This window comes from Leptopilina boulardi, unplaced genomic scaffold (assembly GCF_019393585.1).
Source record: "Leptopilina boulardi isolate dan_hultmark-lab unplaced genomic scaffold, ZJU_Lbou_2.1 LbouV2_122, whole genome shotgun sequence".
Taxonomy (NCBI): Eukaryota; Metazoa; Arthropoda; class Insecta; order Hymenoptera; family Figitidae; genus Leptopilina; species Leptopilina boulardi.
The window spans coordinates 3,078,248-3,103,174 of record NW_026137666.1 but is presented as its reverse complement, the minus strand read 5'-3'; the positions used below and the strand labels follow the sequence as shown (position 1 = coordinate 3,103,174).

General features: G+C 30.0%; 1 protein-coding gene across 1 annotated transcript in view; it reads right to left on the bottom strand.

Moving 5' to 3' along the window:
- Nucleotides 1–880: 880 nt before the first annotated feature.
- The window catches only part of LOC127287011 (dnaJ homolog subfamily C member 3), a 104,908-nt gene continuing 80,861 nt past the window's right edge, over nucleotides 881–24,927 (bottom strand). Inside the window, exon 6 of the mRNA XM_051313709.1 lies at nucleotides 881–8,919. Within this exon, the coding sequence (XP_051169666.1) occupies nucleotides 8,504–8,919 (416 nt within the window). The 3' untranslated portion in view covers nucleotides 881–8,503. The remainder of the gene's footprint in view (nucleotides 8,920–24,927) is intronic.

Genomic DNA, 24,927 nt, shown 5'->3' with positions numbered 1-24,927 from the left:
CGAACTGTGGTTCATGAAACTGTGTTTATGTGCTGGAAATATAAAGTGACAATTGTTCATTGTGGAATTAAATTTTTTAGGAAGTTATTTTTATTTATAATTATATATAACCTTTAAATATGACAGGAAAAATAACAATTAAAAATCGTGATTTTTTTGCAACTGACGCCGGAAGTAATGGTGATTGTTTGTTTAGATGTATCGATAAATATTATAAAGATAACAATTATGCTAAGTTTCGTCGAGACATTGTTAATTACGTTGTTTTTAATGGGGAAGAATTCAGTGAAGAAGCCAAACATGTATTAAATGTGAATACGCCACGATCATACAAATCTAAAATGGGACTTGCAGGATGTTACGGATCTATGTTAGAATGTCGAGCTGCTGCAAAAATATATAAGATAAATATTAGCGTAATGCGCATGAATCAAGACGGTACTTTTTATGCGCTTTCATTTGATAACAATAGTGCTAGAAACAAACTTTATCTACTATTTACTGGACAATAATATTTCTCTATATTTACTTTTCTTTTTGTTTATATACAGGCAAAATCTTTACAAGTTTCACAAAAATATACTTTACTTTAAATTATTTTTTTCACTCAATTTTCAATAATCCAATATAAATAGGGCATTTATTGATTCATGAACAATTTTTCTATACATTCTAATACTTACCCAACCTTATTTTTATATTCAAACTGTAAAAATAATCAAAAAATAAAAACCTTATAAACAAATAATTTTTTATCAAATAAATAATTGTTTATTAATAAACAAATATTTGTGAATAAACAATTATTTATAAACAATAATATTTTTGAATGATTTATTTATAAAAGAACAGGTATTTTTAAAGAAATAAATACTTGATATTTATAGATAAAATTAAATAATAATATTTTTACAATTGTGAATTTTGATTACAATTTGGAAACAAGTCTAAAATACATCGCTTAAACGTACATGTGTTCTAATGAATAAATTAACATATATACTCAGACGGTGATTTCGAATTGCGTGCGATTTTTCAGGTATGATCCATTTTTGTTAGAATTGCGTTTCGATCCGTCCCTCTCTGTGTTTGAATTGCGTGCCGTTCCCTCCCAAATCGCCTTCGTATAGCTATAGGCGCAAGGCGCTATTACTGCTTTTATTCATTTATTTATTTAACAAATGACAAAGGATTATTGCATTACTGCTGCCAGTTCTAAGCCTGGACAGGGTTTCTACAAATTTCTCTTCGCGAAATTCCATGATTTCCAGGTGATAAATGATAAAATTTCCACGATACTTTAAAACTCACTATAAATGTAAATTATGATGGATTAAAATACGTGTAAATTCGAGTCTTAGATCATGGAATTGAAAAAATTCTATGAGATTTCTATAATTTCATGATCCAACATGAATTTCCATGATTTGTAGAAACCCTGCTGGATAAGGCTAACGCAAAAGAACCTTGCAAAACGTAAACAGAGAATCCATCCATCCATTTTGCGTTGGATTGTAGAGTACGAAGGGAAATGTGTAACCCAAAATGATATATATAGGACAACGACCACCGCACACAATTCGACTATATTAGGGTTACCCATGGCACGCAATTCAACCTATACCTGCCATCCCTTGTGACGCAATTCAACCAAGCGCATGCAATTCGGTATCAGCCTACTCAGAACTACCGAAAATTCTTGGAAATTTAGAAAAATGGGACCAGCTGAACACAAGAGAAGGCTGATGCAAACACACGAAAATCAGTAATCATCAAGCAGCAGTCAGTAGTCAGCAGTAACTATTAATCAAAGTTTGAGTAATAAACCGTGAAAATCAGTCGCGAGTGGGTGAAAAGAAATTCATCAACTCCATACTAAAGGAAGATATGTGAAATTCAAGCTGAGTCCCGAGGAACCACCAACACACAAGAAAACAAAAAAAGGTAGAAACAAAAAAAATATATTAAACATTTTTTTCATAGATCATCTTTAAGGATTTGTTTGTGAGCTGTATTATTCACAAACAGCGTTAAATAGTGACATAAAATACCTCCCAGCTTCGCATTTAACTTTACACTTTATCTATGTTTTATTGAAATCAGAGTGAAGAGATTCTATGGATTATTCTGAATAGTACCCAAAACCTTTTTGTGTCTCGGTACAGATTTCCATGGCGTGTTAGAGGAGAATATGAATCTTTGGTCAATTAAAGTAAAATATAGCACGGTGGTCTTGATGGAAAAAGAAATGCGATGAAAATGGATCCAAAATTGGGTTGTTGGGGGTTTTTCTAGATCGTTTGTAGGTTCAGAATATGCAAAAATTGAAATCCTAGCTGCTCCCTTTTTCGAGAAATCGACATTTTTGTGTTTTAAATGTAAATTTGGTTTTATCAAGTAAATCAAAACTTCAAGGATTTATTATTAGCTCTGAGTCAGGCTTTATGAAGTGACCCTCTGTTTTTCCAACTTTCATAAAAATTAATAGTAAAAGTATTTTCTTGTAGTATTAATAGTATTAAATGATATCCTGAAACGGTTTACAACCATTTTTTAAATTAAAAAAGTTATAAACAATTTGAGTTTTGTGGGCGATATTTTTAAAAACTTCACTGTTTTTTAAGTTTACATTGAAAAAATATTTTATGACCGGGATTTTATTATTAAATATATGGAGTTTTATAGAAGTAATGTTAATGGAAAAAATTTTATTTTTTAATGAAAAATTGGGTACTTTTTTATAAACAAATAGAGATATTTTAGTAACAAATTTTAACTTAATAATTTAATAATTAATATTTACTTAATTAGTAATTAAATAATATTATTAACAAATTGATTTTTTAAATTATTTAATAACAAATTATTAAAAAAAATTTCTTTAATAATAAATAATATATTTTTTTAATTAAAAGTAAAAATTTTCATTGTACAATGCGAATTTTAAATTATCCCAACCTTATAAAAATCGTAAAAGCGCGAAATGTGTGCGCGCTCACCTATCAGTGCGACGCGCCAAGGTTTACAGTGACGCGCGGCACGCAACAAAAACTCTTGCCATTTCCTCAAAACTGTAGATTACTGAAAATTTTTTTTCGTACTTCTTCTGGAGGGTTTGAAGATTGATAATATAAAAGAAAAAATTTATTTTTCGATTTGGAACACTAAAATATCTCTATTTGTTTATAAAAAAGTACCCAATTTTTCATTAAAAAATAAAATTTTTTACATTAACATTACATCTATAAAAGTCCATATATTTAATAATAAAATCCCGGTCATAAAATATTTTTTCAATGTAAACTTAAAAAACTGTGAATTTTTTAAAAATATCGCCCATAAAACTCAAATTGTTTATAACTTTTTTAACTTAAAAAATTTTTTTAAACCCTTTTAGGATACCATTTAATACTATTAATACTACAACAAAATACATTTACTTCTAATTTTTATAAAAGTTGGAAAAACAGGAGGCCACTTCATATAGCCTGACTCCTCTATTTCAGTCTTCGTTCAATTTTTTGTCTTCTTCTTGATACTTCATAAGTAGTAGGTTTGTCATTAATGCGTCTCCCTACCATACTTCTAAGCAAAGTCACTACTTTATTGAAATAACATTTTTTCCTAGAATCTATACTTGGTCAATCAAGTAGACTTTTGCTCAATACGAGCTTTCGAGATAAATGTTCTCATGATGAGAACAGGAAAAAAGATTGAGCTCCATGTGGTAAAAAAATTAAAATTATATGATAGGATTTTGTTGAATGGGCTTTAGGATCCAAATAATTAATGCTAAAATTATAGCAAACGTTTCGGCCCAATTCTTAACCTTCCTCAGTGCTTTATTTATCTATACAAATTAAAAAAATTTCTCAAAAAACTAAAGTTATACAACAATTTAATTGTAATAGTACACGGAGAGAAAAATTTAGCTTTTATAGCATGGTAAGGCATACGTTTAACGCATGAATCTTTTCCATGCTGTTATAGTAGATAAATTCTAGTAATATTAGTAAGAATTCATAGGTTATTAGTATGATTGATGTCCATGCTTAAAAGGTTTGAGAAACATGCCCTCGTAGTATGTATTTAATACTTGAAATGCATAAAATCCACACTCAAATCGTGTGAAACTGAAACCTACTACTATTGCAGAAGTCTCATGCTTTTTCGGTATTAGATCGACAGTTGCAGGACTCTAATACTGAAAAAGCATGAGATTCCTGCAATAGTAGTAGGTTTTGGTTTTATACAATTTACGCGTAGCGCTTATGCATTTTAAGTATTAAATGCATACTACAAAGGCGTGTTACTCAAAGTGAAATATTATTGTACGTAATAAATCGTTGAACTAGTCTTAAAAATTGTAATAAACATTAAAGAAAGTAACATTTAGAAAATAATAATAGTAAAAATGAAGGTCAAAACTAACTAAAAAATAGTAAAAATATAATTGTTTGCTATACAATAATCCTACTATTTGTTCTCTAATAATAAATCCTTGAAGTTTTGATTTACTTGATAAAACCAAATTTACATTTAAAACACAAAAATGTCGATTTCTCGAAAAAGGGAGCAGCTAGGATTTCAAATTTTGCATATTCTGAACCTACAAACGATCTAGAAAAACCCCCAACGACCCGAATTAAGATCCATTTTCATTGCATTTCTTTTTCCATCAAGACCACCGTGCTATATTTTACGTTAATTGACAAAAGATTCATATTCTCTACTAACACGCCATGGAATTCTGTACCGAGACACAAAAAGGTTTTGGGTACTATTCAGAATAATCCATAGAATCTCTTCACTTTGATTTCAATAAAACATAGATAAAGTGCACAGTTAAATGCGAAACTGGGAGGTATTTTATGTCACTATTTAACGCTGTTTGTGAATACAACAGCTCACATGTTTAATATACAACGTCAAACAGTTCATTTAATGATAATGTATAAGAACTGTTATACAGTCGAACCTCGATAAGTCGAAACTGAAGGAAAACGCTGAAAACCTCGAGTTATAGAGCTTTCTGAAAACATAATTCGACGTATAATGTAATTTCACAGGAAAAAATAAGTTTTGTTTCAAACCCGAAAAGAAGCTAGTTTCAATATGGGTCACAAACTAGACTGATATAGTTTCTAACTCACTCATAGAATAAGTCTTACTTTAAGCTGTAGGGGCTAGCCCCACTGTAGGGGCTAACAATAAGCTGCCTTTCGAAATAGAAAGTAGCCACAAGCCCGAACCTGGGCTTAAATCAAGCCACTGCGCGGTATAAAAATTAGCTAACATAACCTAAACTTTTATGAAACCTGTCAACGCCATATTATTGAAATTTTATACAAGTTTTAAAACATCAAACAACATCTTATTGATATAAATCATACTTCATATATATATATATATATATATATATATATATATATACATAAAACATAAAGAGACCAATTTATTTTTTGTATATAATTTATACATTTTTATATTTGTGAGAAAATTGTAATAAAATTATGTTGTATATATAACATTATTTTCACACTTATAACAATTAAAGCTGAATTTATAGGACACAAACAATTTATGATATGAAAATGTTTTATAAACATAGTTTTTAAATTTTTTATACAGGAATGAAGATGTGAGTCTTTTGAATTAATTCATTTAGTTCCGATTAACTACAGACGCGGCACATTTTTGGAGAGGCGTCCATGACACTTTACACTCGGGCACTTTCGTTGTACGTCTAGTTACAACTCAAAAGTATCTAGACCTCATGGGCTTGATTGAAGATATTTAACGTCTCATTTCTAGCAAATAAAATTTTGTATTGAGTCCAAGACTACAAAGGCTTGTTTTGAATCTAATAGAACTAAATATTTTTCATATTAATATCTCGTTCTTCATTAAGATCTCAACGGCTTATTTTTAGACCATTATTTGTGATTAATATTAGTTATCGGCTACTTTCTAATCAAAATAAAAAATTAGACTATGTTTGGAGTAAGACTTTTTTTCCTGTGTTCAAGGTTCAAATACATGGAAAAGCTGATGAAGGGAAATAAAAATTACTTCGACTAATAGAGGTTTTCGACTTGTCGAGGTTCTACTGTTCAAGGAATTGAATTTTCGAATAAATTTGTGACGCGACGCGAAGAAAGGGACCTAAGAGTCCAATTTTTGATTTTCGGATTATGATTGATTCAGATAAATTAAGGATTGCTTTTTAATTATGTGAAGTCAAAATTAAAATTTATCAAATAGTTTTTTTGCAATAACGATTTAAACATGAGCGATTCGTGTAGAGAATTGACTCTCTTTCTCCTCACACACACATGCGTCACTTGAAGTTCGGGTCGGTATTCGTGATTTAGAGAGAGATGCGCTGACTACACCGTTCTCTCTCACTACGAAAGCACGTGTACGAGGTGCATCTCTCTTTACTTTCCGAAGACGCCCGAACACACAGACGCCAACTTGAAATAGTAGTGGGAAGCAAGAGAGAGTAAGAGATATCGGAAACTCTTCGCCACGTTCTTGCCTACTCTTTTCTCTCTCCTGTGAAATTGCCGTTTGGACGCTTAGGTCCCTTTCTTCGCGTCGCGTCACATTTATTTAATTTTGAGTCATTGATGGCGTTTTTGCTTTTTCACATATTAATAGGTTTTATTACAATTGCTTTGGTTAATTAAAGAAAAATATAGACTCCACTGAAAATTTCTAATCGCTTACGTATACTATAATTCTGTTTTGAGCAAATTTAACGCTCAGAGCAATATAATTTTTATAGTTTTCCAACATTTTTCACCTTTTTTTTATTTAAAAAAAGTACAGTTTAAAAAAAGCGGCCTAATACGCGATTTTGATGTTAGTTAAAATTAATCCAGTAGGTGGTACAGAAACGTTTTTTCCAAAATTTGAAAAGGACATGTGTCAAAAGCATTTAAATGTTTCAAGACCACCGTGATATATATATGAGGCATTTTTTGTCAACTGAAGCCCCCTTCTGCCCAAAAATAGTTTAAATATGGAAAATCGGGCATATGCTTATTACTTCAATAATAACAAATACTTTTCGATGTCGCGTGGCGTTTTTGAAAATTCTAAATGGCGGATCTAATATGGCGACTAAATTCCATAAAATTAATTAAATTCACTTGAAAATTGCCACTCGGGGGTTTTTGGGGTCGCTGATTACGAATCCGATAATAGTTTTCAAAAATTAAAAATGGCGGATTCAATATGGCGACTAAATTCCATAAAATTAATTAAATTCAATTGAAAATTGCCACTCGGGGGTTTTCGGGGTCGCTGATTACGAATCTGGTGTTAATCTAGAAGTAATAGACATTTTTGCTTGAGAAACCATTTGCTATCAATTTTGACGCCATATTGGATTCGCCATTTTGAATTTTTGAAAACTATCATCAGATTCGTAATCAGCGACCCCAATTTAATTAATTTTATGGAATTTAGTCGCCATATTAGATCAGCCATTTTAAATTTTTTAAAACCATCATCGGATTCGTAATCAGCGACCCCAAAAACCCCTGAGTGGCAATTTTCAAGTGAATTTAATTAATTTCATGAAATTTAGTCCCAATTGGATCCGCCATTTTGAATTTTCAAAAACGCCACACGACATCGAAAAGTATTTGTTTTTATTGAAGTAATAAGCATATACTTGATTTTCCATATTTAAATTATTTTTTGGCAGAAGGGGGCTTCAGTTGACAAAGAATGCCTCATATATACCTACATATAAATACACACACACGCTCGCTCGCGGAAAATACTTTTTTAAAAATGAGATTTTTGGACTTAGTGAGTGTAGGTACATAAATCTTATTTTTATTTAGAGTTTAGTATAGTTTTGTAAAGTTATTTTCCAGAAAATTGAAATTATACATTGTAGTTCACTCTCTCCTATTTAGTAAGATTACAAATTTTTGGTAGTCTTTTTAACATTGCTAATTAAACAAGGGAACATTTTTTAATAACTTGATAAATATATAAAATTCTAATTACTTGAAATAATGCTACAAAGCATTATGGATACCTATGAATAATTTGTGTTGATATATTCTTCATTTCTATACAATACATATATATTTTTTCGATTCATTCGTTTATTTAAAATTAAAAACATAACTACTAAAATCAAAATAAATTTTTACAATCGTATTAGATTTTAAATGTCTATTTCTTACAATTAGATAATTGTTAGCACGCAAATTTGCTATAAATGACAAAATCTTCTCGCGATGGCAATGGTAATGTATGTTAAAAAATAAATCGTGCCCTATTGTCATTCGTAACAAATTTGTGTGTTAAATGGATATAACTGTGTTAATAGATTGTGAAAGAATTCCGATTAAACTTTTTGTTCATCTTTATTAAGTTTAGGAAGGGAGGAAGGAAAAGAGGAATCGAAATGCTTCTACCATTTACTAACACTATTATTTTATAGTCATCAGTAAAAAATTAAAATTATTTAATGAATCTAATTGAAATGAAATTTGAACTGAAATGGTGAACCATGAAACTGATGAAATTCACGGTAAGGGTTAAAACCTTGGTGTTTTCCTGACTCTGGGTCTAAAGGATCTTCGCCCCTATCAAACTTCTCTCGCTTCTCATCATCTGTTAAAACCTCCTTAGCTGCAGCAATATCTATAAATCTTTTCTCTGCTTGCTTCTTTTCATCGCCATCCTGAAAATTATCCGGATGCCATTTTTGAGCTGCTTTTCTGTAAGCTTTGATAATTTCTCTTTTTGACGCTGTTCGCGGGACATTAAGGATTTTATAATAGTCTCGAGTTTCTGACAACTTTTGCCGTTGTTGTGCACGTTGAAGTCCATCTCTTGCTCTCTGAAGATTTGAATCGATTTCTAAAGCCTCTTTATAATCTCGAATAGCTATAAAAAAGTAGAATATTTAAGCAAACTAAAACTATATAATTACACGCGGTGTTCTTGAATGAGTCGAAGATTCCAAGAAATTGTCAACCAAATATTGCTATGAGAACAAACAAATTGTTTCTATCTCATATGGTTTTGTTTCTATTTAAAATTATAAAGTGGCCGACTACTATGTGGTTTACACTATACAATTTATGTTTAAAAAGGTACGATTTTAATTTAAACTGAAAATCAAATCTAATGCCAATAAGAAGAACCATGATCCCATGGTCAGATTTGGTTGATAATTTGTCGGAACCTCCGACTAGTTCAAGAGCACAGTGTACAATCAGACTTTGTCTGTACATTGCATTGCTTAGAATCTGAAAGTTAATATAGCAGAATATTCTAAAAATGGAACTTTAAGGAGGAGATATATGTGGTTTATTATGGAAGGGTACACTGAGAAAAATGTTTAGTATCATCTACCAAAGTTTGGTTTTCTCTACAAAATTTTTTATTTACAATAGTAGCGACTAGACCGTTTGGTTGGAAAAACTTAATTTTTTTGTTGAATCCCTTTGTTTCGTCTACCAAATTTTTCGTTTCGAACAACTAAATTATTGTTTTTAAGCAATCAAAAAATGTTAAATGAAATTTTTTTTCGTTTTCTCAACCAAATTATTTTTTAGCTTACCCTTTTCGATTTATATAATCTACCTACGCCTACTTAAATTAATTTCTATCACGGAAAAAACCTAACACTGCTGGGGCTCAAACCCTATCAGACTACGCAACGCAAGTCGAGAACGCTGACCACTTCTCTACGAATACTAGCAACAATTTGAGATTAAATCATTTTAACAAAGTATAAAGGCTGGAAAAAACTTTCGTTCTTTTAACAAGTTTTATTCTCTGGACAGCCATGTTTTCATATATGAAAATATAGCTTTTTTGTTGTAAGCACTTAGTGATGCATATAGAACCGATAAAATCTCGTGATTCAAGTGCTCGTTTCTTTACAAAGAATATTAACCATTTTCTTGTATAAAATTTTTTCACTGAGTAAGTCAAACAATAAAAATATGACTTTAATCACGAAAATTAGTAATTTGTAATATTTTCTAACAAGATGTTCTATTTGATTCAACGATTCAAAACAAATTTCACATGTTAAAGGAACATATTTTCCGTATACCTGTCAATTTCTCCATCATATTGCTCGATATGCATCACTACACAAACTTTTTTAAACAAATATATCTAAAAAACATAAAAACGTTAACACTTAAACGAAACTTCACGACTCGAACGACGCATGGGTAATGATGACATCCCGTGAATGTCAAGCAACGCCATATTTACGAGAACAGCGTGTGCGCAATTCAGCATGCCAGCGATTTAGTACTGGGAACCAAACTATTTATAGTACGTAAACATGAATGTTTCAAATATATTTTTTGGTAGAGCCAACTAAATTTCCAAATTGATTGCCACTTTCTATTCTGTTGTAACAACCGTGTTTTAGTAACGCCATTTAAAAATGCTTAACCCTTAAATAGTCGACTTTTTAGTCTTTACATTAAAAGTAGAATGTTTATTAAATTTGATTATTCTAATATTATTATGAAAAAACAATTTTTTTAACATGTTTCATCCCTTAAAACCAACTCTAAGGTATATTACTATCCAAAAAAAACTGATACTTAATCTAAGTGATAAATTAAATATTTTTAAGATCCTATCTGCTTTATTATTATTTGTAAATATTCTTCAGTTGTTTCAAAATTGAATACAATGATCAAAGTTTCACAGATATGGATAATAATAAAAAAACAACCCCCTCAGAACCCACCTCTAATTTACATCTATTCATTTAGATAGGTACTAGTATTAGTTTTAAATAATCGAAAAAATAATTTTTCACTGATTCTATACGTTTTGAAAATATGAAAAAATATGTATATAAGTAATAATAGTGTATGTAAACACTATTTCATCAGGAAAACAGTTCCGCCGAAATTCCTGAGTTAAATACCTAATTATAGGGTCAACAATCCTGATTTGCGAAATAACCATGGTTCCTATGCGAATGGGATAGTACACTGAGAAAAAAATACTGTTGAATCAAATAGTTCAATGCTATTGAATTTCCCGTTATTGATTCAATAACAATTTTATTGATTGAAAAGTATATTACATAAAATGAAAAAACGAAACTATTTAAATCAAAAGTATGGTAATGTAAAATTAATGCCATTGTGTAAATTGATGATATAGTTAATCTATTTATATCAACAGAATAATTTATTAATTCTTTGACAATTTTCATTTGAAGCATCTAAAAGGTAAATTTGAAGAAAATGTGTATAAGTTTGAATCATACGAAAAATTGTTTACTTCAAAGAAGCGAGCTCTTGGAATGAATGGTGTTATTGCGGGCTGCCTATTGGGATCTGACATTCGTACACATGCCATCTGGTGTTGAAAAATGTAACTAGTTTTGGATAACTATTTGTGTCACTTTCAATTGTAGTTCCGCTGTCATTGTTAATTATTTTATCATTATGAATGAAGCTACATTTTTACCGCGTGAGAAATCTTCCTGCAGAATTAAGTGTTCTGTGAGAGGCTGTGGCAGTACTGTAGCGAAAAATTTAAGCGTAATTTTCCATAAATTTCCGAAACCAAAACAATGAGTAGTGGATGTGAAAAATACGTTCGATAATTTTGAAAAAGTCGATCAATTAACCCATTAACGCCCAAAAACTGAAAATTCTTTGTACACATTCAGGTTACGTTATTTTAAATAAATCGGTCAACATTTTCTACGAGAGGTACATTTCCTATAGGTCTTGAGTGTGCTCTTTCCGATTCCGGTATCAAAAATTAATTTCGTCTAAGCCGAAATTAAATATGGCGGTTTAAATGTCAAAAAACACAAAAAAAGTTTCATTTTTTTCAGTTTGACATTTTTTTTCAATCGGAAAAAATGTAAGAATAAAATTAAATTGTCAACCATAGGTGCATAAAAGTTGTGTACTTTCGAGAAACGTATAAAAATTTAGACCAAATAAATACATTTTTAAAATTTTTATCTGCCATATTGGATCCGCCATTTTGAATTTTTAAAAATGAAGATCAAATTCGTAATCAGCAACCCCGAAAAACCCCGAGTATAAAAATTCAGACCAAATAAATGCATTTTTAAAATTTTTATTCGCCATATTGGATCCGCCATTTTTAATTTTTAAAAAAGAAGTTCAAATTCGTAATCTGCAACCCCGAAAACCTCTGAGTATGAAAATTCAGACCAATTGAATGCATTTTTAAAATTTCATCCGCCATATTGGATCGGCCATTTTGCATTTTTGAAAACCGACTTCAGATTCTTAATCAGCGACCCCAAAAACCCCCGAGTAACAAAATTCAGGCAAATCCAGTTACATTTTGTCAATTTGACCAATATTGCACAAAATTTTCACATTTTACAATGAATTTGACGCCATATTTGGTCCGCCATCTTGCAATTTTTTATTCTACTTTACGTTTCTCGAAAGTACACAACTTTTATGCACCTATGGTTGACAATTTAATTTTATTCTTACATTTTTTCCGATTGAAAAAAAATGTCAAACTGAAAAAAATGAAACTTTTTTTGTGTTTTTTGACATTTAAACCGCCATATTTAATTTCGGCTTAGACGAAATTAATTTTTGATACCGGAATCGGAAAGACCACACTCAAGACCTATAGGAAATGTACCTCTCGTAGAAAATGTTGACCGATTTATTTAAAATAACGTAACCTGAATGTGTACAAAGAATTTTCAGTTTTTGGGCGTTAATGGGTTAAAGGCCTGGAAAAATGCTTTAAAAATAAACAGTATAAAGCCTTCTATGAGAGTATGTTCTCTGCATTTCAAAAGAAGTGATTACATTTTGCCATGTAAGTTTAAGATTTTGAAATTTGGAGGTTATATAATCTTTCATATTACCCGTGCATGTGAACATTTTGAAAGTTAATTTATCACTGTAAAAACGGATAAATAAATTTTTTTTTCACTTCTTGTTAACAAACTTTCACAATGAAAAATGAAATACATACATTTATAAATTTTCATATAATTACATGAAATATAAAGGAAAATACAATATTTTTCTTGCACATGTATCGCTGGATTTGAGAAAATAATTTGTATAAAAATAAGATTTCTTTTATATTTTTATTCATGTTTGTAAATAGGAATGTAAATAGTAATTTTGTATTAAAAAAATTCACTTATACATTTATTAAATTAAGCAATATTTTTTAAACGATTTTAAAAACGATTTTTAAACATGCATCTCATGTTATTCCCATGTAAATTCACTAAAAGTGTTACCCAATTTACGCCATATTGCTTTAGGCCCCGCCCCCATGTCAGATCCCAACAGCAGATGCTATAAAAATCGTGACACTATGCATTTGAGACATTGATACCCAACTTATTAAAACATTCTTAACTATTGTCATCAAAATAATGACATGACTTATTATTTCAATTAACTAAACTTTTAATTTATTAATCGTGTACTTTTGTTGTAATAAATGGCGTCATTGCGGGTAATCTGTATAATAGATTTTTAAATGTAACTATAAAAAGATTTTTTTCCCTTTTTCTAAAATTTTATTTATATATGTATACCTAGAGGCATTCTTTGTCAACTGAAGCCCCCCATCTCTCCAAAATTGGTTTAGATATAAAAAATCGACCAAGTTCTTAAAAATTCTATAAAAATAAATACTTTTTAATGCCAAGTGGCGTTTTTCAAAATTCAAAATGGCGGATCCAATATGGCGCCTATTTTTTTAAAAATTCATTGAATTCACTTGAAAATGGTTACTCGGGGGTTTTTGGGGTCACTGATTGCGAATCCAGTGATACTTTTTAAAAATTCAAAATGGCGGATCCAATATGGCGGACTTTTTTTTAAAAAATCATTGGATTCACTTGAAAATGGTTACTCGGGGGTTTTTGGGGTCACTGATTGCGAATCCAGTGATACTTTTTAAAAATTCAAAATGGCGGATCCAATATGGCGGACTTTTTTTAAAAAAATCATTGGATTCACTTGAAAATGGTTACTCGGGGGTTTTTGGGGTCGATGATTACGAATCCGGTGTTAGTTTTCAAAAATTCAAAATGGCGGATCCAATATGGCGGACTTTTTTTAAAAAAATCATTGGATTCACTTGAAAATGGTTACTCGGGGGTTTTTGGGTTCGATGATTACGAATCTAATATTAGATTTTCAAAATTCAAAATAACGGATGATTTGAAAAAAAATTTATTTCGCATTCATTTTAAAATTGAAGAGGTCTCTGTGTTTTACAGGGTTGACACTGTCAACATATTAAGTATATAAAGCCCACATTACTTTTGTTTTTTTTCACTTCGAAAGTAATTTTTCTTTTTTTATTTTTTTTTCGTTTTTAATAATTTAAAAATTTAATTTAAAAAAAATTTAAAAAAAAAAATAAAAAAGAAAAATTACTTTCGAAGTGAAAAAAAAGAAAAAACAAAAGTAATGTGGGCTTCATATACTTAATATGGTGACAGTGTCAACCCTGTAAAACACAGAGACCTTTTAGTTCAATTTTAAAATGAATGAAATAAATTTTTTTTAAAATCATCCGTTATTTTGAATTTTGAAAATCTAATATTAGATTCGTAATCATCGACCCCAAAAACCCCCGTGTAACCATTTTCAAGTGAATCTAATGATTTTTTTTAAAAAAAGTCCGCCATATTGGATCCGCCATTTTGAATTTTTAAAAAGTATCACTGGATTCGTAATAAGCGACCCCAAAAATCCCCGAGTAACCATTTTCAAGTGAATCCAATAAATTTTTAAAAAATTAGACGCCATATTGGATCCGCCATTTTGAATTTTGAAAAACGCCACTCGGCATTAAAAAGTATTTATTTTTATAGAATTTTTAAGAACTTGGCCGATTTTTTATATCTAAACCAATTTTGGAGAGATGGGGGGCTTCAGTTGACAAAGAATGCCTCATAATATAAAGTTTATAAATAAAAATTTATAAATTCATAAAAATTTTATTTTTTGATTAAGTTACAAATTTTAAAAACCCATATGATATGTTTAGAATTATAAAAAAATTTATTTTATAATTTTATAATTTTTCGTATTTTTTCGAAACATAAAACTTAAAAATATTTAATTATCAATTAAATTATATTAATATTAATAATAATATTCTTTTATCTACTTAATGTGAAAAAATCTTAAGGACGAAATTTGACTGTAAAGTAATCGTTCAACGCTATGAAGCTACTGTTTCACGTTGGACTTCGGTGGTTCTAGTCAATCACGAAAGTTAAGCAACGTTGATCGCGGTTAGTACTTTGATGGGTGACCACTAAGGAATACCAAGTTTTTCAGGCTTCAAAAAAAATATATATATGTGTGTGAGTGTGTGTGTATGGAAAGGTAAATTCATTCGATTTAAATATATATAGGTGTGGTGTGTATGTGAGAGTGCGAAATAAAAAAAAATAAATATATAGAAGTGGGAACATGAGAAAACTTTTTCCATTGACCCAAAAGCATATACTATGGATTTTAAAGCATATGCTTTTAAATTTAAAAACTTTTTTCATTGACTCAAAAGCATATTCTATAGATTCGAAAGCATATACTTTTGAATTTAAAAACTTATTTCTTTGATTCAAAAGCATATTCTGTTGACTCAGTAAAAATACCTTTACATTAACATAGTTTTCTGTCAATTTAAGAAATATGCTTATGTTTCAATGACAGTGACACTATCGAATCATTAAAATCGGTGCTTTCAAAACAATGACATATACGTTAGGCAGCCCGGTATGACACTATTCATAGAATCAAGTACATATGTCATTGATTCAACAGCATTTTTTTATCAGTGTAGAGTCCAAAAAAGCCACTACAAAAAGAAAGAATTGCCGAAGAGGTCATCTTTGAATCCTGGATCTGAGAATAAATCTATAAATAAATCTACCATTAATTGATCCTTCAAAAGTGTGCTGGAAGGACGATATTATGAACTTTCTTTGTAGCAACCTTTTGAACATATTTTATATTTCAACAAACAGTTACGATGAAAATGATACTTTGACCTAAATCGTAACTGCTAATTTTTAAAGATATTATAAATAAACGAGTAAAAATTACTGAAGTGTAACAGCCAATTTTCGATTTCATTGTATTCATTTAATAATATATGAAATAAAGACGTTATTATGAGTTTATTACACGGTTCAACTGATTTTTTTTAATTTAAATTATTTGGGTTATAAACAATTTAAGTTTTCTACAGCGTTTAATTAAAAAAATCATATTTTAGAATACAATGAATGGAATTTAATAGCAATTCGTAGGAGAGTAGGGGGCAAGGATAGTTAAGGGGTAACGATAGTTAGTTGCTGTTATGCTTAGACGGTTTGCTCAAAAATCGCGTCATTCATGATATATTTGCGTCTTAACACCAACAGATGACAGTAAAGTTGAAAGTTAATCTGCCACCATTTGCGAAGTCAGGAGTTTTTTTGTAAAAAGTCTGTTTTGCTAAAATGTCAACGTAGTGTTTATCATAATGTTTTCTATATTAGTGCTTCCGAATATTTATTTCCGTAAATGTTTTCCGGAGTAGAATTTCCTACTGAACACGAATATCGTATTTATTTTCAAATTAATTCACGTCGTTCCTTAAAATTTAGAAAAAACTGAAATATGGGCTCATGGGGCAAGGATAGAGCTATTACGGCTAGATAAAATCCTGCTAATGCGACTGCAAATTATAAAAAAATGTTTAATTGTTCTTTTTAGGTTGATATATATAATGGTGCGTAATTATATACGGAAAACGAAGCTTATTGACCAAGAAATTGGTGATCATCTGAAGAAAATTGGTTAAACCTCAGATTCTAGTTCAGATGAATTTTAATGCAATAATTGAAATTCAGAAAATGTTCAAAACTCGTTTGCAAATACAAAATTTACCCATTGTTTATGCAAAATGAATTGTCAAATATATAATTTTTTTAACCTCCTAGAAAGTTCATTCAAAATTTATTGGAAGGAATATTTTACACAAAGTGTCCAAACGTCCGTTTAGACAGACATTAAAAAACCTCCGTCTATAGCCACCCGACTTTGTCCGCACAATACTTTAGGGTATATCCGACTCCCCCTTCCTCCTAGGTTTCCTTAAAATATACGTAGACAGACAAAATTATTTTATCCGGCTAGACGGTCGTGTAGACGTAGCGTATTTTACAACTATTCGATATCCGTTTCCAAAAACCTTTATATTCAAATTTTAAACATTCAAATGAAACCAATATTTTTTGAAACATATATTTAATTAATAATAGAAACATAAGTGATGAAAATAAAGCAGGCTTAACTTAAAGCATCACAAAAAACGTCATAACTTTGTTTCTAATTGCGGGCCACGATATTTGGAAACGGATATCGAATCGTCATAAAATATCCTTTCCAATAAATTTTGAACGAACTTTCTAAGAGGTTGAGACGATTATTAATTTTATAATTAATCAATTAATTTTGCATAAACAATGGGTAATCCTCGAGGAACGAATTTAAAGCGAATCTAATAAATTTTATAAACAGTCGTCCGCCATATTGGATCCGCCATTTTGAAATTTTAAAAACTAACATCGAATTCGTAATCAGCGACCTCGAAAACCCCCGACCATTTTGTTTTATTTACCTACGCACAGAAAAGGTTAAGCAATAAAATTTTTTTAATCTCATTTCAAACAGAAATATTGCATGTGTACTAATACCAATTGTTACGGATGAATTTCGCAACGTTATATTAATAATTCCTTTATACAATACATTAAAACGAGAACATATTCTGCGATATAGAACACAATAAAACAGAAACAAATATCAAATTAAAAACATTATATGTAAAAGAAATGCCTTTACAATTTCTTGGAGCTGTCCAAACAGTTACACAAATAAATGGTAATATTCAATTAATGACATAAATTTTAAAGGAAGACCTATTTAATTTGCATGATGAAATTGAGAAATTAAGTGACTTAATTTAGCACAATTATAAAAGATGAAGCAACAAAGATTGCTAAATTCGAGGTGTGACCATTCAAACTGAATTGAAACACTACCCCAATATTGCAAGGTTTCAATAAACCCTTTGACAGCAATAAAGTTGCCAAATAAGTTATACTTTTTCCCCACCAAAAAACAACTGGATAAAATCAGTTAACACACGAAGATTGAAGACTTCCAAGTGAAATCTCCGAGTGAGACGGGTGAAACAACACTTTTGGAGTTGGGTGTTTGGAGTTAGAGTTGGAGTCTCGGAGTCTGAGACTCTTTGAAACAAACAATTTTAAAATCAAAGAGTATTCCGTTTTCATTTTTGATTAAAGAGTATTTAGTTTTGAGTTTTGATTAAAGAGTGAATAGTTTTGAGTTTTGATTAAAGAGTTTTTAGTTTTGATTAAAAGAGTAAATAGTTTTGATTAAAGAGTATTTAGTTTTGAGTTTTTATTAAAAGAGTGAATAGTTTTGAGTTTTTATTTAACAGCACTTAGTTTTAAGTTTTGCTTGAAAAGTAAATAGTTTTGAAAGATAAAAGTTTGTGTTTAATATTGAGTTTTATGAAATATATTTTGTTGTTTGAAGTAATTGTTAAGATAAAAGAAATTTAAAAAAATACAGTAAATAAATTGGAGATTTGTTCCCAAAAAAGTAAACTTTTGAAACAGTTTGAATACTTTATTTAAATAATTTGTAAAATATTGCACATTAATAGGGTGACCAAGAGTCCCGGTTTTTATTTAAAATGTCCTGGTTTATAGTAATAAACTTGTTCAAAGTTTTCTTTTAATTTAAACTTCGAATGAAATATGTCACAATTTAAGGCGCTCGCACACCTCCGGCTGCCTGTACAGGCAGCGTCCCACCACGCAGAAAACGTACAAGAGTAAGAGAGACAGGAAATTCAAATTTAAATCTACGGACTCTCTGATTTGCTCTCACTGGCTGCCTGTGCAGGCAGCCAGAGGCGTGAGTGCGCCCTTAGTCTGCAATATTTGGTCCTTAGGTTGGCATTACTGTATTTTTTTAGTTTTTATTGACCACACTGTGTGAGATAAAAAGGAACCGCATTGGCCTACGCATAATAGCTTCGCGAAAGTCGTTCTCGAACGATGCGCATGAGTTGAAAAAGAACAGAGATATATTTGTGTCCTTTTCTAACACATGCATATCGTTCGCGAACGACTTTCGCGAAGCTATGCTTAGGCCTTATAGATCAAGGTTGAGTAGGCACAAAACTTCTAATATTTCACATAAAAACCTTTAGTAATGCATTACTACCCACCTTTGGTTAGAATTATTGTTTCTTTACTTAAAACTGTTTATTAACTTAACTGTGTGTTAATTTATTTTCGTCTACCAAAATTAAAAAACCTTATTGATTCAAAGATTTGTTTTGAAACGATAGAAAATACAAAGGTAAAAAGTTTTTGTGTATGTAATATAAAATTTTCTGATAACCAAGAATTGTCATATTTCTGGTTATAAACCAGGGATGTGTCCGGAAACGGAACTTCGGTTCCGTTCCGTGCTGTCGTCACGGAACAAAAGACGATGGTGCTTTCGTTCCGTTTCAAGACTCGAAACGAAAGTAGATGGGACTTTTGTTCCGTTCCAAGATAAGAAACGAAAATCGATGAGACTTTCGTTCGGTTTTAAGACCAGAAACGAAAGTCGATGTTATTTTCGATCCGTTCTAAGACCAGAAAGATAAGAAATAAATAGATTGTTCTGTGTCAAGGATCAGAAATGCAACATTCCGGACTCTACTGAGCATGTCAAAAATTTAATTGATCTTACTGCGCATGTCTAAAGTGAACTCTACCTTACTGCGCATTTTTCTAAAAGTTTCAACATGTCTATCTCAGTCTGTCTAAACGCGTGTGCTTGCTCTTAGGACGGAAATACTTTCGTTTCGGAATGATAACAGTATCTTAGAAGTTGATGCTATCATCGAAAAAATTTGTACATCTCTCCGCGAAAGGATAAAATCAAAATTTGTACCTTTAAATGTAAAAACAATTTTAATAAGATTTCTAAATGAAGCACTGTAAAAAAATTAGGGAGTTGATGGCACTAGGAGTTGGAAGTTAAATTTTCGCAATTCCTGCACACAATGCTAACTGTGAACGGATTTTTTCTCTTATAAATAGTGAAAGAAATCGGTTCACTGTTGAAAATATTCGGCATCTTATGATGGTACAATTTAATTTCTCTGATTTTTCTTGCGAAAGTTTTAAAAATTATTTAATGCGACCAGAAAATTTAACATTGGTAAGAAAAATCGGATCTTCAGAAAAGTATAATGCTGAAAGATACGAATGGAATAATATTGTATGTATATAAACGTAGAAAATATATTATGAATTAAATTTATTACTATTAAAAAATGCCATAACTTTTTTTTAAATTTGAATTTCTCGCTACATATAGAAGGATGAAAAGAGGGGGTGTCCCGGTTGCAAGCAAGATCATTTGGGCATCTTACACATTAGTGAACGTAGTGTTGAAACATTTTTTATTATTTAAATTGAGTTTTATCGAGTGAATTCAAAGATATAAATTTTAAGAAATTCCTCAGGTAAATATCATAAGAGTCAAGAAACTTGTTTAAAATTTTTGATTGTCTTAAACACTTGTTAATATTCTATTTATGTATCATGTAAAGTTTGTCACACAATATATATTTATGGACAACTATTCAATTATTTGTTTCACCTTTCTTTCAAATACTCCTAAAATCAATTGTTCTAACAAATATGGAATTTTAACCAATTAACTGAATAATAGTGAGGTAAGTAGGGGATCCTCTACCTTCACAAATTAATTGTCCGAAGAGCAACGTTAGTTAAGGAATTAAGATCTTTGGAGTTTTTTTTGAAAATATCAATCTTTGATTGATACAGTTAAAAACTCATTTTTCATTTTCAAAATTCGTCTTTAACGCCAAATTTTATTAAAATCCATTCATACTATTCTAAGATATGAATTTTTTAATTACACTAGGAATAACGAAATGTGTGTCACTCGGTCGAATCGTGTCACGTCCTAGACTTAAAGGAACTATATTTCCGTTAGATCCATGAAATCGCCAATGAGCTGGATTCTTGTACTTTATTATCCGCTTAAAAGCGGGCAATGAATTTAAATTCAAATTAAATTTGAATTTTTATTTTATTATTTATTTAAATAATAAATAAATTGTGGGATATTAAATAAAAAACATTTATTTGATTGGAAAAATCCCTCTCAGGTAAAAAACCAATATTATTCAGTTTGAAGATTGAAAAATTAACAAATTTAATAATTTTCAGTTGAATTGTAGAATTATCATTATTGTTTTGTTAATTTAAATAAAATTGCAATTTATTTGATAATTCTCAATAGTTAATTATTATAACAATTAAAGAATTGTTATTCGTTTTAAATGTTTGAATGTTGTTCACAATACTTAATTGAAATAATTTACAATATAATATTTATTGTAATTACTCTAAGTTAATTACAATACTTAGTTTGAGAATCAGAAGTTACGCGCAACACTTCTTGATTCTAACAATTCTCAAAATGTATATCTTCTTTTTGTTAAATAACAACAAATATCAATTTCATATTAATAATTACTATATACATATATTTATATATTTCATAATGAAAAATAAAGAAAAAATATATTTCAATTAAATAATTTAAAATTTAATCTGAGTCTAAATTTTTGAATCTCGATTGAAATTTCTCGACTCATTTCATTCACTTTCGAGTTCCCTAGAAAATTTTACTAGATAGTCCAGTCAAATTAAACATTTCAACTTACAAAAATTCGGAAGTCAAAAATTCTTTTTGCAATCGATGGGGGGTATTTTACTGAGTATAAAACCAAGTTTTCGAATTTGGGGGGTGGTAAATTTTTCCGCCATCTTGAAAAAAAGAGAAAATGTTTAAATTGCAAATATTACAAAAACTATCACTTTTACGTGAAAAATTGTAAACATCAATTTTGTAGAGCTGAAAATTGCCTACAAAATTTGTTTAAACAATTTTGTCATATGATGAGTAGTTTTTATGTTATATTAAAAAAATCGAAATTTTTAATCGCAAAAACTCCATTTTTACCATTTTTTGCAAAACTGATACAATTTATCGCAAAATTAGTCCTATTCAAAAATAAAGGCATTATAAAACTATGCAACTTTGAAATTAACTTTTTTTCCATACAATAATTAGGAAAGAGTGGGGAACGCTTCAAAGTGCGCAACTACCAGATGTGCGTTTAACATATTATGTGACGCTCCACGGTGAAAGGTATCTATCTCCCCAAATGCATTAGGCTCAGTTCTCCATGTACGTGTAAGGAGAAATGAGCCTAATGCATTTGAGGACTAAAACTTTTAATTGCAAAAATTTCTAAAATTATCACTTTTACGTGAAAAATTGTAAATATAAATTTTGTAGAACAAAAAAAACCTACAAAATTTTTATAAAGAATTTTTTCACGTTGAATATTTTTATTAAAAATTAAAAATTTTTTATTGTAAAATATCAATTGTTACCATTTTTGCACATGTGGTATGATTAACAACTATATACAGCATTATCAAACATATTGTGTCTGTTTTAATTTTATGTTTTTTTAATTTGCAATAATCATTTAATTTTTCATTTGTGGACTAGGCCTATTGGGGAAACCACATTTAAAAAAAACTCGCCAAAACTATACCTCAAAGGTGGTGCGGAAATGAGTTTTGATATTTTACAATAAAAAAATTTTTAATTTTTAATAAAAATATTCAACATGAAAAAATTGTTTATAAAAATTTTGTAGGTTTTTTTTTGTTCTACAAAATTTATATTTACAATTTTTCACGTAAAAGTGATAATTTTAGAAATTTTTGCAATTAAAAGTTTTAGTCCTCAAATGCATTAGGCTCATTTCTCCTTACACGTACATGGAGAACTGAGCCTAATGCATTTGGGGAGATAGATACCTTTCACCGTGGAGCGTCACATAATATGTTAAACGCACATCTGGTAGTTGCGCACTTTGAAGCGTTCCCCACTCTTTCCTAATTATTGTATGGAAAAAAAGTTAATTTCAAAGTTGCATAGTTTTATAATGCCTTTATTTTTGAATAGGACTAATTTTGCGATAAATTGTATCAGTTTTGCAAAAAATGGTAAAAATGGAGTTTTTGCGATTAAAAATTTCGATTTTTTTAATATAACATAAAAACTACTCATCATATGACAAAATTGTTTAAACAAATTTTGTAGGCAATTTTCAGCTCTACAAAATTGATGTTTACAATTTTTCACGTAAAAGTGATAGTTTTTGTAATATTTGCAATTTAAAAAATTTCTCTTTTTTCAAGATGGCGGAAAAATTTACCACCCCCCAAATTCGAAAACTTGGTTTTATATTCAGTAAAATGCCCCCCATCGATTGCAAAAAGAATTTTTGACTTCCGAATTATTGTTTTTATTTGGTCTTTTTCACGCCCCACAGACTGGACTAAGAAGCAGACGCCAGACGTCACAAATCACTTTTCCTTTTAGTTTCAAGGTAGAGGTGGATTATTTCCTTGTTGGAGACCCGTTTCGAGGAAGTCGGGTTTTCAACCACGTGGCCGAGTTGTCATCGTGGGTAAGTTTAAACATTGTCTAGGTCGAGTCTCCCGGCTGAAAAACCTTGTAGAAGAAAATGTACAAGTTCTTGTACATGTTCATTAATGAACTTGTACATTTTCTTGTACATGTTCATGTAATGTTCTTGAACAAGTTCAGCATCTGGAATTGAGACATGTTCTTGTACCAGAACTTGTACAAGATCCTGAACAAGAAAATATACTTGTACAAGAAAATGTACATGTTCTTGTACATACTTTTTTTGTGCAGGTTTCATGTAAATTTTCTTGTACCAGATGTGAAACATGTTCTTGTACATGTTCATTTATGGCTTTTAAATTAAAAATTAAAAACTTTAAAGGCTGCGCAGTAGTTTTCTTAAGCCTTAACAGCTGCGCAATAATTTTTAGCATGCATAAGTAAAGAGTCTTAATAATTATAACTTATTAAAATTTCAAATTTTTTTCAAAAACATTTTTAAACAAATGTTCTTGTACAAGAACATAAACGTGTTCATGTAAAAGTAGATGTACATGAAACCTGCACAAAAAATATGTACAAGAACATGTACATTTTCTTGTACAAGTATATTTTCGTATCCAGGATCTTGTACTAGTTCATTAATAAACATGTACAAGAACTTGTACATTTTCCTCTACAAGGTTTTTCAGCCGGGCTCGCCGCTGGTATTTTCGGCTTGCCAGTGTCCGGCAGAATTCATTTTGAGATTAAGAGCGTCTCAGAGGAGTTGTAAATGTTTGGTAAAATTTTGTATTGAGTAAAAGTTTATTAATTAACCTTAAAATTAATTGGCACCTGACGGCGAAAGTTTCTTACATTAGGGTGAAGTTCCGAAAGCGTCTCACCTCCGATCTTAATGAAATCATGGTTTTTTGCGATTATCTCGTAAAAAACGAAAAATTTGAAAAATGTTTCAAATAAAAGTCGTAGGACTCAAAAAAACACACATTTTATTGTTTATGCATTTTTTACCAAAAGTGGTTATTTTCGAGAAAAACCCATAATACATTATGTGAAATAACGGAAAAACAGTGCACATCATAATTACAGAAAAATTTGGTACTTGAAAGTAAACAGAATTCTGCTTATCGTCGCGCTCAAGGCCGACTGGGATGCCTGGCTCCTTATGGGCTATAACTCCCGATCTTAAAATAAGCATATCTACCCCCTAACGAAAGAACTACCGACATGTTGAAACGGCGGCGATTTGGCAAGCGGCCTCGCTACCGATGCACCATGG